Source organism: Peromyscus californicus, unplaced genomic scaffold, assembly GCF_007827085.1.
Source record: "Peromyscus californicus insignis strain IS unplaced genomic scaffold, ASM782708v3 Scaffold_6__1_contigs__length_162567912, whole genome shotgun sequence".
Lineage (NCBI taxonomy): Eukaryota > Metazoa > Chordata > Mammalia > Rodentia > Cricetidae > Peromyscus > Peromyscus californicus.
Window position 1 is genome coordinate 130,742,433 of NW_026294584.1, and position 13,417 is coordinate 130,755,849.

General features: G+C 50.9%; 1 protein-coding gene across 1 annotated transcript; it reads left to right on the forward strand.

The window, feature by feature from the left end:
* Positions 1-8,175: 8,175 nt before the first annotated feature.
* On the forward strand, positions 8,176-13,417 carry LOC128100166 (histone H1.8). Its single transcript, XM_052722348.1, has 5 exons — positions 8,176-8,275; positions 10,819-11,078; positions 11,765-12,095; positions 12,961-13,022; positions 13,169-13,417. The coding sequence occupies exons 1-5, from the start codon at positions 8,176-8,178 to the stop codon at positions 13,415-13,417; spliced, it is 1,002 nt and encodes a 333-aa protein (XP_052578308.1).

Below are 13,417 nucleotides of genomic sequence, written 5' to 3' on the forward strand. Positions count from 1 at the left end.
CCCGTTGGAATGAGGTCATGCGGACTCCCTCAGTGTTTTTTTTTTTTTTCACTGTTTTTAATCGATTTATGACAGAAAACTGAGGCTCCCCACTAAACAGGAACAGCCCAAGAAAGGACATCCATTCACTAAGACCCCCAACCTGGAGTTCCCAATTCCCAGGGGCCAGTGGGATCTGTAACCCTTCCCCCTAGCTTGTCTCTCAAAAACGTGGCAAGTGTCCCAGCTTAGGGCTAAGTGTCTAGGACAGAATGGAGCACACAGTAGCTGATTAATAAATGGTAGCTGGATGAAGGGAGGAATGAATCACTGAATGAGTGGAAATGTGTGTGAGAGGATTGATGGAGGGGAACATGTATGTCCTCAGGCGCCCAACCTGGCAGATCCAGTCATGTTTGGCTGGAATCTATAGGCAATTGTTCTTACACCCCTACCCTGGTTTTCTCCCCCAATTCCCATATGGAAATCCCAAATCCCAGGCCCTGATAGCATTTGGCTGCTTCAAAGACAGAGAGATGGAGACGGGGAGAGGGAAGGAAGGAGGGAGAGAGAGAAAGGGAGAGAATGTATGTGCCTGTATGTGTGTGTGTGTATGTGTGCAAATACTTTGTATATAAACAGCACAGCTGGTAGTTGCATTACAAATAATATCAATTAATTAACCATCCTGATAGTCTCTGCTTGTTACTGACTGCTTGGGAATTGGCTGGGCCCAAGCACTCAGTCAGGGTGTTTCCCCCAGCCCCAGTAGACTTTTACCAGTGACCTAGGCCTTCAGGCCTGCACGGGGCTGGAGCTGGATCACAGAGATGGCAATAACAGCAATGTGGGCTACAGCTATTAGGACTGAGAAAGCATTGTGGCCAGGGTCTCAGACAAGGCCTGGCTCTTTCCTCCAGTGTGGCATCCTTGGTTCATGTCTTCCAATCCTACTTGGCCTGAGACCCAGCCCTTCTTGGCTTCTGGACACATTTGCTCTTCCACACCAGCAACCAGGTAGCAACAGTTCCAGGCCAGTATGGAGTTCTAGAAGCCATGCTTATCTGCCACCCTCAAGAAATGGCTTAGTTCCTGATGACATCCTTGTTCAGAAGAGCTCAGAAACACAGTGTGAGACCTGGCCAGACCTCCTCCCTAGAATGCTCATGAATCCGGTTCCTAGCTCCCTTGCTGGATATACTGTTTTCCTTGGCATTTGGTGTTTTCTTCATCCCAGAGAGTCTCGGTTTGAGGTCAACAGGAACACTGGGGGCACTAGAATTGAGCAGCTTCAGTCTGCATCCCTCCTCCACAGAACCACAGCTGGGCCCCCAGCAGGCCCAGTTCTGCCTGGGGATGGAGGCAAAGGGGGGCATTAAAAGCTCAGCTCCTCACTCGGTGGCAGTGGTGGTCTGTTGCTCTCAAGCTCTTTACTTACAAAATGAATGGAAACTGGGAAGCTTCTGTGATCCCTGTCCAGAGAGGGCTAGACTGTGTTGGGACAGAAGTCCAGGTCCCTAGAGAATGTGATAGAGCAGCCTCATCAATCTGAGAAACTCAACTTGGGTGGGATAGAGACATGGTGACCTCTTTAACTTTAAGCCTCTGTATCTGCAAAGAAGAGCTTAGACCTGCCCTTGAAGGGATTAGATTAGAGCTAAGGGACTTATGTGGCCAGCCCACTTCCTGGCATGCTGAAGATGTTGGTACACTCTGGAATTCTAGGCCTTGGCTCAGAGCTGCCCTTACCAGGACAACCCCACCTAGCAAGGGAATGGGACAGAGCCTCAGATGTGGAGTGACAATTCCTCCAAGGAGGAAAGAGTGCCAGGGCCTGGGATGGAAGCCCCTCAGTGCTGTGGTGGCCAAGGGCAGGGGACAGTAAAGGGTTATCTTCTATGCTGTCTCAATAGGTGATATCAGTGAGGGTTCATTTGGTCACAAGTGACAGGAAATCCAAACCAACTGCTGAAACAGAGAATGATCTCATTGGCTTGTAGACATGAAACCACCTCCCCTCCACTTCAGGCTGGCTGGATGTAGAAACTCAAACCTGTGACCTTTGTGTCTCTCTTCTGTGTTGACTTTACTCACAGGCCTATCCCTAGAAGTGGCAGAATTGTCTGCAGTTCTAGGGCCAGCAATCCCTCCAGAAAGAAGCTTTCCTGCCCCTTATTATAACCATGGTGTCAGATCAGGTTCTTATTGGGCAGATCTAGTTCACCTGATTATCCCTAAGCCAATCAGCATGTCTAAGATAGAGCTTCATCTTGATTGGCCAGAGCTGAGTCACCTGATTACCTCTAAGTCAATCATCATGCCGGAGATGGAGATTCATCTTCTGATTGACTAGACCTGGGTCACCTGATCACCTCTAAGCCAATCACTATGCCTGATATAGGGGTCCCTCAATTGTCATGTTTTCCAATACCACAAGATGAAGTTGACTTCACATATTAAGAAGTCTATAGGATGTGTTCCCCAAAAAGAAACAAGGGGAACAGGATCAGGACCAACACAGAGGGATGGGGGCTGGGAGGTGCTAGACAAGGCTCCTGTGTGTGATGTGTGGGGTATTACCATGGCTGCCACAGCTCTGGCTGTTTCCCGTGATTTACGGTTAGGGGTGGCTGTTGATGGGACACTTGAGTTGCCTGGTCTTGTCCTACCTCACTCTTCCACGCCCAGTTCATTTGTTCTGTGGAGTGTCACCTTTGCCCCTGCTTTCTCCTCTCTAGGAAAAATACTCTTGTTGTCATGGTGAAAAGCAGCCTCAGCTCTCTCCTTGTCACTTGTCACTGTGGGTATAGGGTGAAGGGCTGCTGACCCAGGCTGGGATGTGGAGTTCCCACAGGACCACTTGCCAGGCTCTAGACAAGCAGCATTTGTGGGGCATGCAATCCACTCAGCCTATCACAGGCCAGACAGGGCTGTCACCCCAGTAAAGAGACACCACCTCAGATAGCCTGGGGTGCCCCAGAGAAACATAGTGCCAGTCCCAGGGCAAGTCCCTGGACTACCCAGGCCATGACTCTGAGCTGAAAGTGAGATACATCTCAGCTGGTAGAGGGTGAGAGAGTCTCTGTAACTGTGTCCATCCATGGTCCCTTTACCTTCGAAAACATTGGGTGTGACCCCAGATATATAGGGAATCAAATAGGAGCACTAAAAGTCAAATACCTACTGATAATCATAAAGAAACTTACTGTAAAATAAGTCTTTGGTATATATGCAATTTTACAATTGATTAAAGATTAAAATAAATTTGCATTCTAATGAGATGGGTGTGCTTACTTTTTCATAAGGAATTAGATCTTGGCTGAATATTTAGTGATGTAGGACACAGCATCTACAACGTTCCTCAGAGCTGGTTGATATTTTGATTTTATAATCATCGATGCTGAGAATGCCTCTTTGCATAAATACATAGTATCACATGACAGAAGTACATCTAGGCTGTTTCAAAAATTGTTGGAAATTGTTTCCTTATCCCAGTCCAAAATTTTACTGAACAGTGTGTGTGCACGCGTGCACATGTGTGTGCGTGTGCATGCTCACACATATGCCTGTGTATACATGTACATGTGGAGATGCTATCACCTGTGTGTATAAACGAAGAGAAGCTGGGGTTACAGATGGGAGTCACCCCAGCTTTTAATGGGTCCTGGAGTTCCGAACTTAGGTCCTCATCCTTGCACAGCAATTACAGTACTGATGAAGACATCACCCCAGCTCCCAAGTGAATGGTTTATATCCGAAACTCAAGTCAGCGATTCAAACAGAAGTTTTTAAGATCAAACATTCTAACACAATGCAACCCCAAAATAGATTAATTTGACCCTTACGTGCTGAAGGATGATGGTGGGAAAATATTAAATGTCTTTGTTTTCTGCAATTCAACTATTATGTTCCAACAACACAGAACACTGTGTACAGCAAAAACAAGCAAACAAAACCCTGGGGTTCACAACATCCAATAGTCTGGAATCTGAGCTGTGTTCCGGGCAGTTTGTTGGTGCCGCATGGTGCGAAGGCATGCGCAGTGCAGCGTGCACGAGGCTTTGTGAAGACACGTGATGTAACACTAGTGAGCACGTCTAACACACCTCAGATTCACACGTCTGATTTTGAGTTAATGCAAAAAATTTTTTTTAATCACATTTTGTTTATCATACCTGTCAGGGGAGGGGGAACACATGCGTGCCCCAGTGTGAATGGGGATGTCAGAGGATAGCTTTTAGAAGTCAGTTCTCTTCTGTCATGCGGGTCCCAGGGTTGGAACGCAGCTCATCAGGTTGAAGTGCCCTTTCCGGCTGAGCCGTCTTACCTGCCCTTGAATTACTTTTTGATCGTTGTGTGTTCAGAAACCTTTTTACTGTTCTCAAAGTTCTGTTACCACCACATTCAAGGGCAGGACCCTGTGTGGGCTTGAGACCCACAGCCTAAGAACCGGGGGTCAGAAGGATCAAGGAAATATCAATGTGAATGACACTTCATACAGCCGTTGTTCAATGCACACGGCTTCCCTCCCAGGGGTGAGGCCAGGGTCCAGAGGAAGCAGCCTCGGTGGAGGGTCTCGTGTGCAGAGATGAGCTTGATGGAGGTCCCAGGAAAGGAGTGCTAGGGCTCTAGCCTCTCCCCCGCCCCTTCTGTTGGTGATCTCTTAAGTTCTAGCTGGGCTTCCCTCTCGTCTGCAAGGCTCAGAAGCATGCAAACTCTGAGTTGTGCATTTCACAGAATGGAAGCGCCCTCCGCTTTTCTCTGTTTTCTGTCTTGCTGGCTGAAATGTGGTCATAGTGACCGGACTAGCCACAGCCATGCTGAATCATGAAATGGACCCTAGGTAGCAACAAGTGCAGAGGGTGAAGAGAGGGCCAGGCTCCCCTGGAGCTGCCTCCAGTTGAATCCTCGCCAGCCAGGGTGACTTAAAGAGCTTCTGAAGGGATGGATGGCTTCGAGAAGGAATGGTTATTTGGGAATCACCGCACCTTTCTTGAGTAGCACAGAGGAGCTTGGGAAGATCCAAGGGCTTGCCCACTCAGAACTTCAGCCTCTTCATGTGTAAATAAAATGATGAAGAGGCCAGTTTATACAGACATCAGGCATGGCAGTGGCTGAAATTTCACTGCAACCTGACGCACTGATGGACCGGAGTTAGGGAATAAATGCTCCAATGTCCTGATGGTGCAGGAGCTGGCACCGTACAAAGCAGGGGCACTCGGATCATCTCAGAGTTCAGGACATTTATCTCTGAAGCTGGAGCAAGTCCCAGGGCGGGTGGGAGGAGAAGGTTCCAGAAGGAAGGCAACACCTCACTGCCGGCCCCACGGAGAAGTCAGGAGGTTGGCAGAGGGCGCTGCTTCCGCTGCAGTCCCAACTTGCCATCATCTCCCTGTCAAGTGGCAAACCCCTCGGAGAATTTTTAGATCGCTGAGTTTTTCCCAAACTTCCTTCCCAACACAAAACTCGCTCCTGGCACAGCCTGGGAGCAGGGTTTCAGCAGAGCTCGTGGGAATGTTTACACCACAGAGTCTCTGCATTTCTCAGTTCTTGGAAACGCCCCGCAAATGGATCAAAATTGCAGCCCCCATTGGTGCCAGCTCCCGTTTGCCTCTTTGCCTCCCTGGAACCCTTTCCCTGTCTAGTCCGGGGCCAGCAGCAATTTGCAGGTCTCTGTTCACTCAGTGGAGCCACAAAACCACAGCGGCAAGACTGGAGGACCTACTGTGTGCCAGTGTTGGGCTGGGTGCCACAGACAGCCCTCCTCCACCACAGAGCTCAAGAGTCAGAGGCCCATAAGTCCCAGCTGTGACTCAGAGTGCTGGAGGCTTAAGAGTTGGTGACTCTGATCTTCTAGGGATCAGAGGTGGCATTCCTGAGCAAGCCTTACTTACTTGAGTGAGGAAGACATATTCCAGAGAAGGTAGGGAGGAATAAAGGGGGCTTTCTAGGCCTAATGTAGCAGCAACCTTGTGCTGTGTGACAAACACTCCCAGAATTCACAGCTTAAAACAACGAATCACATATCCTGTCTTCTAGCTCTAGGGACTAGCTGGGTGATTCTGCTGGTGGGGATCTAGCTTCGACCATCTCTTCTGGGGATCTTTCAAGCATCCCATGGTCAAGTGAGGGATTGGCTGATGACTGACTGGTGGCTGGGTGACAAGTGACTGGACCATGGGTCTCAGCATCCAACAAACTAGCCAGGACTTGCTCCCATGGCAATGGGAACAGGACAGCACCATTCTCACGGTATCTCAGCTGCACAAGGCTAGCACTGATCTATGGCTGAGCACTACAAAGCCTCATTACATGTGGGGTAGATGAGGACAGAGATAGAAACTCCATACCATCTGTACATTAGTTTGACATAGAAGAAGCACAAAGCACGAAGTCCTGGTATTAGTCATACCCTATTCAAAGGCCACACGGTGGGAGTTTTAAAAAGTTTGTTACTGAAAGTTGAACCCAGAGTCTCAGGGATGCTCAGTCCCCACTCAACCACTAAGCCACAACCCCAGCCCTACCGGCAGTGTGGCTGAATTGTGGAATTTCAGGGAGAGGAGAGCACCATGAACCTGATGAAAAACTCAAACTTTTCCCCAAAGGAAGTAGGGAGCCATGGAAGGTTCTAGAAACGGAGTGAGATATGTTTTCATTGCAAAGAACGTTGAGGGCCACCGCCTTTCTCAAACCAGACCTGTGATGATGGTGAGCTCTCTGGGGAAATCCCAGAAAATAAAGAGATCACACGCAGAGGGAGGCATATGTAGGTCTACTTTAAACCATCATCTGACCTTCCCCTCCCCCAAGGTAATTGCTGATACCACACTGGATTGAGTCCTGGGAGACCTGCTTACAGGATGGCCTCCTCGTTTTTCACAGCTGTGGGCCATTCCATTGCGAACAGGCCACAACTGACTTAGCCTGCTTCTACCTGAAAAGATTTCACTTTGCCTTGAATTTCTGCTGATTCTGGGGCAAAGTCCCTGTGTGTAAGGTCCCCTGTTTCTCCCCAGGGAGGGGTGGGTGCACCATGGGGCAAGTTCATCTTTGCTCCTGAAGATGTCGAATCACATCTGAGATGGCTGACCCGTCAGCCTCCCCCAGCTCCTGTGTAGTTTCCATGCATCCTTGACAGTCACTGTGAGAAATGCTTGCCTCATATTTCATACGAGAAATACTGACATTCAGCCAGGACAGCGACACAGCTTGTTTCGATCCACTCTCTCTTGTTTCTGTTTGGTTTGACTCTCTGAGTCAGGGGTTTGCTATGTAGCCCAGGCTAGCCTCAAACTCCCTAGCCTCAGTGTCCTCAGCGTTGGAACAACAGACATCAGCCATCCAGTCTGTATAAGACCTTGGCATATAGACTGTAGCGTGTTTTACAGCAGGGGAGCAATATACTCAGGCCTGTGTGATTCACGGCAAAGTTGCTGCTCTTTTTCATTCTTCTAGATGACACAGCCCTTCCTAGGAGAGAGGTGGAGTGGCCAGGCTTAGGGGGACCCTTTCCCAAGTCACAGCCCTGGCAGGGCAGATGGTTGGCTCTGTCATCCTGGCCAGTGTTCCAGTGTTTGGGAGTATGATGGAAACAGTGACTTATGCCTGTCCCAATGTGAGTGTCTTTGAATGCCAAGGACACTGAGGACAGTGGCCATCAGCCGAGGCAACATGAGAGCTTGTCACAACCTCCTCCTGCATCTCAAACTGTAATATAATCTAAAACATCAGAATCACACAGAAGGAAGGAGCAGACTGAGAGCCTTCCTTGCCCAGGGGAGGCCACTGCCTCCAAGCAATCACGTCCTGTGGGCCCAGTTGCTACTAAGTGAAAAACTGAGGCCAGCAGTTATTTGGGAACAGGGCAGACAGCCCCCTGCCCACTTGGTGGGATTAGGAGACCCTTGTGGGCACCTCCACAACTTGGGTGTCCCCCATTCACTGCCAGCACCACCAGCTAGGTAGGATACAGTGACTCCATCTCCTTATTTTCGCTTGGCCTCAGGTCCCACAAGGCCGAGGCAGGATGATCTGTTTGGAGAATGAGCCTCCCTCTCCAGGCCAGATTGGCCTTATCCACTGTTCAGGTGGTGAGCGGGTTGGTCATTGGTTCGCCGGCAGTGAGAGGTATTTAAGGCAAGAGGTCTGGCAGCTGGTAGCTGAGTGAGCGCCAGGCCTGCCGCTGTCTGTGCCATGGCCCCAGGAAGTGTCTCCAGTTCTTCTTTCTCCTCCTCTCCCTCTAGGGACACGTCACCTTCTGGGTCACCTGAGCTCCATGAGACTCACAAACCAGGTAAACGGGAGTGGAATTCTGTCCAGTTTAGGCTAAGGTCCCTGGAAGCTGAGTGTCAAGAGCTGGGAAGGCGCATGCAGCTAGAGAGACCAATTCCCACCACACAGATGGGGGACCCGGTCATGGAGGCAATGGTCCTGGGGGCACAGCTGGATAGCCCCATCTCCTGGTTTGGGACTCTCCACGAAGACTCCATGTGCAGGCTGCCAGTGGCCGGGCTGTAGGAGTCCTTAGCGGCTTGTAGTTCCATCTGGCTTTTTCTTCCTACTTAAAAACTTGCTTTTGAGTCTGAATTTTGCAAATCATTTTGATAACATCATTTCTGAGTTTAAATCATGCACCTGTGGCTGGTAGGGTCCTCCCCCACTTCTCTTTTCCTCTCCGCTACAGCTCATCAAAAGAAACAACCCATTTCAAAAGATTCCTGTACTGCATGGCTCCCCCATGTTCAGCATGCGGCGACCTTTAGTATGTCATCCTGTGTATCCAGTACCACATCCTGTTTTAGAATTCAGTCACTTCCTAAGAAGAAAAGCTGAGCTGTAGCTCTTAGCAACCACTCCCCAGCCTCACTGCACCTGTGTTTGTGGGCTTGCGTCATCCCGTACACAGCTTTGAGACTGGCTTTTTTTTTTTTTTTTTTTTTTTTTTTTTTTGGTTTTTTGAGACAGGGTTTCTCTGTGTAGCTTTGCGCCTTTCCTGGAACTCACTTGGTAGCCCAGGCTGGCCTCGAACTCACAGAGATCCGCCTGGCTCTGGCTCCCGAGTGCTGGGATTAAAGGCGTGCGCCACCACCGCCCGGCGAGACTGGCTTTTTTGCTTGCTTATATTTAGAAGCATTTCCTGTTGTAGCAGCTTACAGGCCAGTCCCCTTTATGGCCATGTAGTATTCCAATGTGTCTACATGTGTGGTCACAGGCATTTGAGTTGCTCCCACGTTTGGGCTCTTAGGAATAAACACTCATGCACACTGCTGGCGGGCTAGGGACGGAGCCCTGGGCCTGATGCACACTCAGCATCTATCTACCACTGTGGCCCTCCTCTTCACCCTCATGCACCAGTCTTTACTTACATTTTCACTTTTGGGGGCACATATTTCTAGGAATGTGATTGTTTCTACTTTATCTTTTCAGAAAATAAGTTTCCTTTAAAAGATTATTTGTGTAAGCTGGGCATGATGGCACACACTTGGGAGGCAGAGACAGGTGGATCTGAGTTCAAAACCAACCTGGTCTACATAGTGAATTCCAGACCAGCGAGAGCTACATAGTAAGACCCTGTCTCAGTCCCCTTCCCCAGTTATCTGTGTGTGTAGACTTATGCATATGGAGGACAGAGGACAACCTTGTGGAGCTGGTTTTCTCCTTCTACGGTGTGTTCCAGGGATTGAACTCAGCTCATCAGGCTTGGCAGCAAGCTCCTGTACCTGCTGAGTCAGCTTGCTGGCTCCCTTTATTTATACTTTCATTAATCCATCCATGAGGCCATTTTAAGCAAGTATATATACTTTGAGTGTGAGCATATTCCCCTGAATCCTCTTCCCCTCCCCGCTTCTCACAGTTCCCTTTGCCCCAGATAGTTTCACTTCCACCCTCATCCCATCTGTGGACATAAGATTTTACAGCTGCAGAATCCTGGACCCACAGATGATGCCAATGTCTGGCTAGGCTGAGAGCAGAAGCAGGAGCAACTGAGTTCTCCCCTGTGCCCATCAAGCTCAGCCGTCCTCAGCTGTGGCTGCTCTGCCCACCTACCAGGCTATCTCAGACACATGCCAGGCCCAGCATTTCAGCTGGGAACAGTCCAGGGTTGTTTCCAGAGGCTAGGGACCTTTAAGAAGTGATGTCAGGCCTAGGGTGTAGCCCAGCACCAGAGCACTTGCCTGGCATGCGTGCACAAAACCTCGAGTGCTGTAAAAACAATCAAATCGTGACCCCGTTAGCACACCCAAATCGGAACCGTCTCTGCCGCTGCTCTTCTCCCAGCATTTATGACTCTTTGGTCGCTTTGTTTCTTTGTCCAGTTGGATTTTGTTTGTGTACATCTTATTTTTGAGGTGCCACCTCGTTTGGTAGCCCTAAGCTAAGGCCTGGAAATGGCAATCTTTTCACCTCAGCGTCTGGAGTCCTGGGGTGACAGGTGTGTCCCCAGCATGCCTGGATTTCCAGGGTAGTGGTTTTGAGTCCTCCTGAGTCTAAACAGGGCCCTGCAGCATTTGTCCGAGAGGCTGCTTCCGCAGTGTTCTTGTTCCCAGGGTCCTGGTCCCCTTTCTTTTGGTGACTTGTATGTGAGCTCAGTGGGTCTCACTGAGCTTCCTGATTGCTTCTCTGAGCCCATGGACAGCTGTTGTCGCCCATGGACAGCTGTTGTCGCCCATGGAGAGGAACTTGGTGAGCCCCATAGGGCCAGTGGTCAGTGGAAAGCTTGCAGACTGGCAACCAGTGACCCGGAGCTGGTTCTTAGTGTGCGCTTTGCCCCTCCACAGTCAGGCCTTGACTGAGGTGGAGGGCAGTCCGGGTGACGCCCTGCGGTCTGTCCTACAGGTCCAAACCCCAGGAGAGTCCTAGTAGGCCGACGGAACCCGACAATGCTCCGCATGGTGCTGGAGGCTCTGCAGGCCAGGGAGAAGCGCCAGGGCACGTCAGTTGTAGCCATCAAGCTCTACATCCTACATAAGTACCCCACAGTGGATGTCACCCGCTTTAAGTACCTGTTGAAGCGGGCCCTGGACACTGGCATGCGCCGAGGCCTCCTCACCAGGCCTGCCAACTCCAAGGCCAAGGGTGCCACTGGCAGTTTCAAAGTGAGCCACAAACAAGGAGGGGAGGGGGGCCTTGGTGCAAGGTGTAAACATCAGACCCTTAGCACGTGCTGCTTCTCACCCCAGCCCACCCCTCCACAGCCCTTCTGCTGGCCCATATTGTGTGGTCTGGGAAGCCTGCCCAGTATCAGGGTCTGAGTATGGCTTACCCGTGTCTGCCACGTAGCCACGGATCCGTAGCTTCTAGAGGGGACTATGGGACAGTCTCTACTAACCACGTGTGGTGCCCACCTCGGGAAGTCCCAACACCGGGAACTCTGCTGGGGCCTGGTTGGAGTGTGGGAGGCAGACGGCTCGACAGAGCCTCAGTTGCACAGGCCTGCGGGAAGCTGGGGACTGGGCCATCTCCCCTCTCAGCCTGTATTCTTGGAGAATCAAGGAGAGACAGGGCTTCAGGCAGCAGGGGCAGAGAGGGTGAGGCAGAGTGAGGCTTGGGGCTAAGGGGGTGAGAGGTAGAGGGCAGGTCAGATCCTTGGAAGTAAGTGGCGGGGCACTCCAGATTAATACCAGGCACAATGTGTGAGGACCACAGAGGTGTGTGCATCTCCCCTCATCCCACCACTTTCTCAATCCTGTCATCGGGAACATGGCCCCAGTGGTGTCCCATGTGAGGCACAGGGATACCCAGAACTTCTGTTCTCATCCACAACCCCACACTCTGTCTTTAGCTAGTTCCCAAGTCCAAGAAAAAGAGAACCTGTTCCTCAATAGCCCGAAGGGGAGCCACAGATGCCAAGAAGACAGGTCCCAAGAAACCTACGGAGCTGAAGACAGACCATGCTGGCAATACCAAGATAGAAAAGGTGGTTCTAAAACCAGGACCGAAGACGAAGGCTTGTTCCTACCCAGCAGCCACCTTGGAGAAGGCACCTACGAAAGCCAGCAAGGCAAAACTGGGAGAGGTCAGAAAGGCCCCCCTAAAACCAGACAAAGCCACACGGGCCCCTCCCACTGCCAACAAGATAGGCCAGAATGTCAGATGCAGTGGGAGCAGGCAAGGTAGGTATGCGAATGATGGGCAGGGACAGGGGTTGCTAGCAGCCTCTGCGGAGGATGGGAGGGGCTTCCCTCTCTAGGGAGCCAGCCTTGAGTGTTAGACCTGGATAAAGTGGGGGCGGGGAGCGGGTGGATGGGTTCCAGAGAGGCCAGGGCCCAGCACATCCCTGAGGCAGGGTCAGGGAAGGCTTCCTGGAGGAGGCACCCCAGAAGCATCTGCCAAAAAACAAAACAAAAAAACAAAAAAAAAAAGCTGCCTGTCATTGTATGCAGTGGAGTCAGTGTATGCAGTCATTGTATGCAGCGGAGTCAGTGGATGCAGTCAGAAGTCCGAGGGAGTTTTGACTAGCAAAAGGGAGTCTAGGCTCACCTGAGGGCAGTGAGCAGCTATGGAAGGGTTCTGGCAGGAAGCAATGAGTGAGAACTCTAGACAATCAACGGAGCTGGCTACACCCTTAATCCTAGCACTTGGTGATGCAGAGGCAGGAGGACCAGAAGCTCAAGGCTACATCTTTAGGTTTATATCAAGTTTGAAATCAGCCTGGGCTGCATGAGACCTGTCTCAACCAAACCTACCCTCCTGCAAAAGTAAATAAACATAGAAGTACCGCCATCAGCAGGTAGGCGACAAAGCTCATGGGGCAGCTCTTCCTGCTCCCTGCATGGGGAGGCAGTCCAATTCCAACGCTCCCACGCTGCGTAGGGACAGCATCTTATCCAAATTGGGACCTGTTGAGACTCAGGGGTAAAGCAGCTGGCCTAGGTCACATGGCCTTCAGTTGTCCAGGCAATGACCTGGGACCTAGGCAGGCTGGGAACTCTAGAGCCTCTGGACCCTTTGCCCCTCACCACTCCCTCCATTTTCTAGAAGCAGAGGCCTATAGGAAAACCAAAGATGTGTGTGAGAAATCGGAGCCCTCGGCCAGCAAGGTAGGTAGGTGCCTGTTACCCCCTGGGTCTCAAGTATTGCCAGGCTTGCTTTGTGGGTTCTGGGAGGTGAGCTCAAGTCTTTGTGCTCATGAAGTGAGCACTCTACTGGCGAGCATCTCCCTACCACTGGGCTTGCTTTCTTACAGGTCCAGAATAGTGTTGCTTCCCTTACCAAAAGGAAGATGGCAGCTGCGGCCCACACTGAGACAGTTGTTCAGGGGGCTAGGACGGTACACAAGAGCAAAGCACCTGCTCCTCCCCAGGACATGGCATGCAAAGCACAACCCACACACAGGGTCAGGAGAACAAAGACCCCCGAGAACTCCAAAAGGCCTGGGTTACCCCCCAAGACCTCATCCAAGGTGCCCAGCAAGAAGGCCGAGGCTGGTAGCTAG

Bases quoted from the DNA above. Each gene is read 5' to 3' on its own strand.
- LOC128100166 (XM_052722348.1), top strand. From the start codon at position 8,176: ATGGCCCCAGGAAGTGTCTCCAGTTCTTCTTTCTCCTCCTCTCCCTCT. The intron at 12,096-12,960 runs GTAGGTATGCGA...TCCATTTTCTAG, and splicing joins ATGCAGTGGGAGCAGGCAAG to AAGCAGAGGCCTATAGGAAA. The intron at 13,023-13,168 runs GTAGGTAGGTGC...GCTTTCTTACAG, and splicing joins CGGAGCCCTCGGCCAGCAAG to GTCCAGAATAGTGTTGCTTC.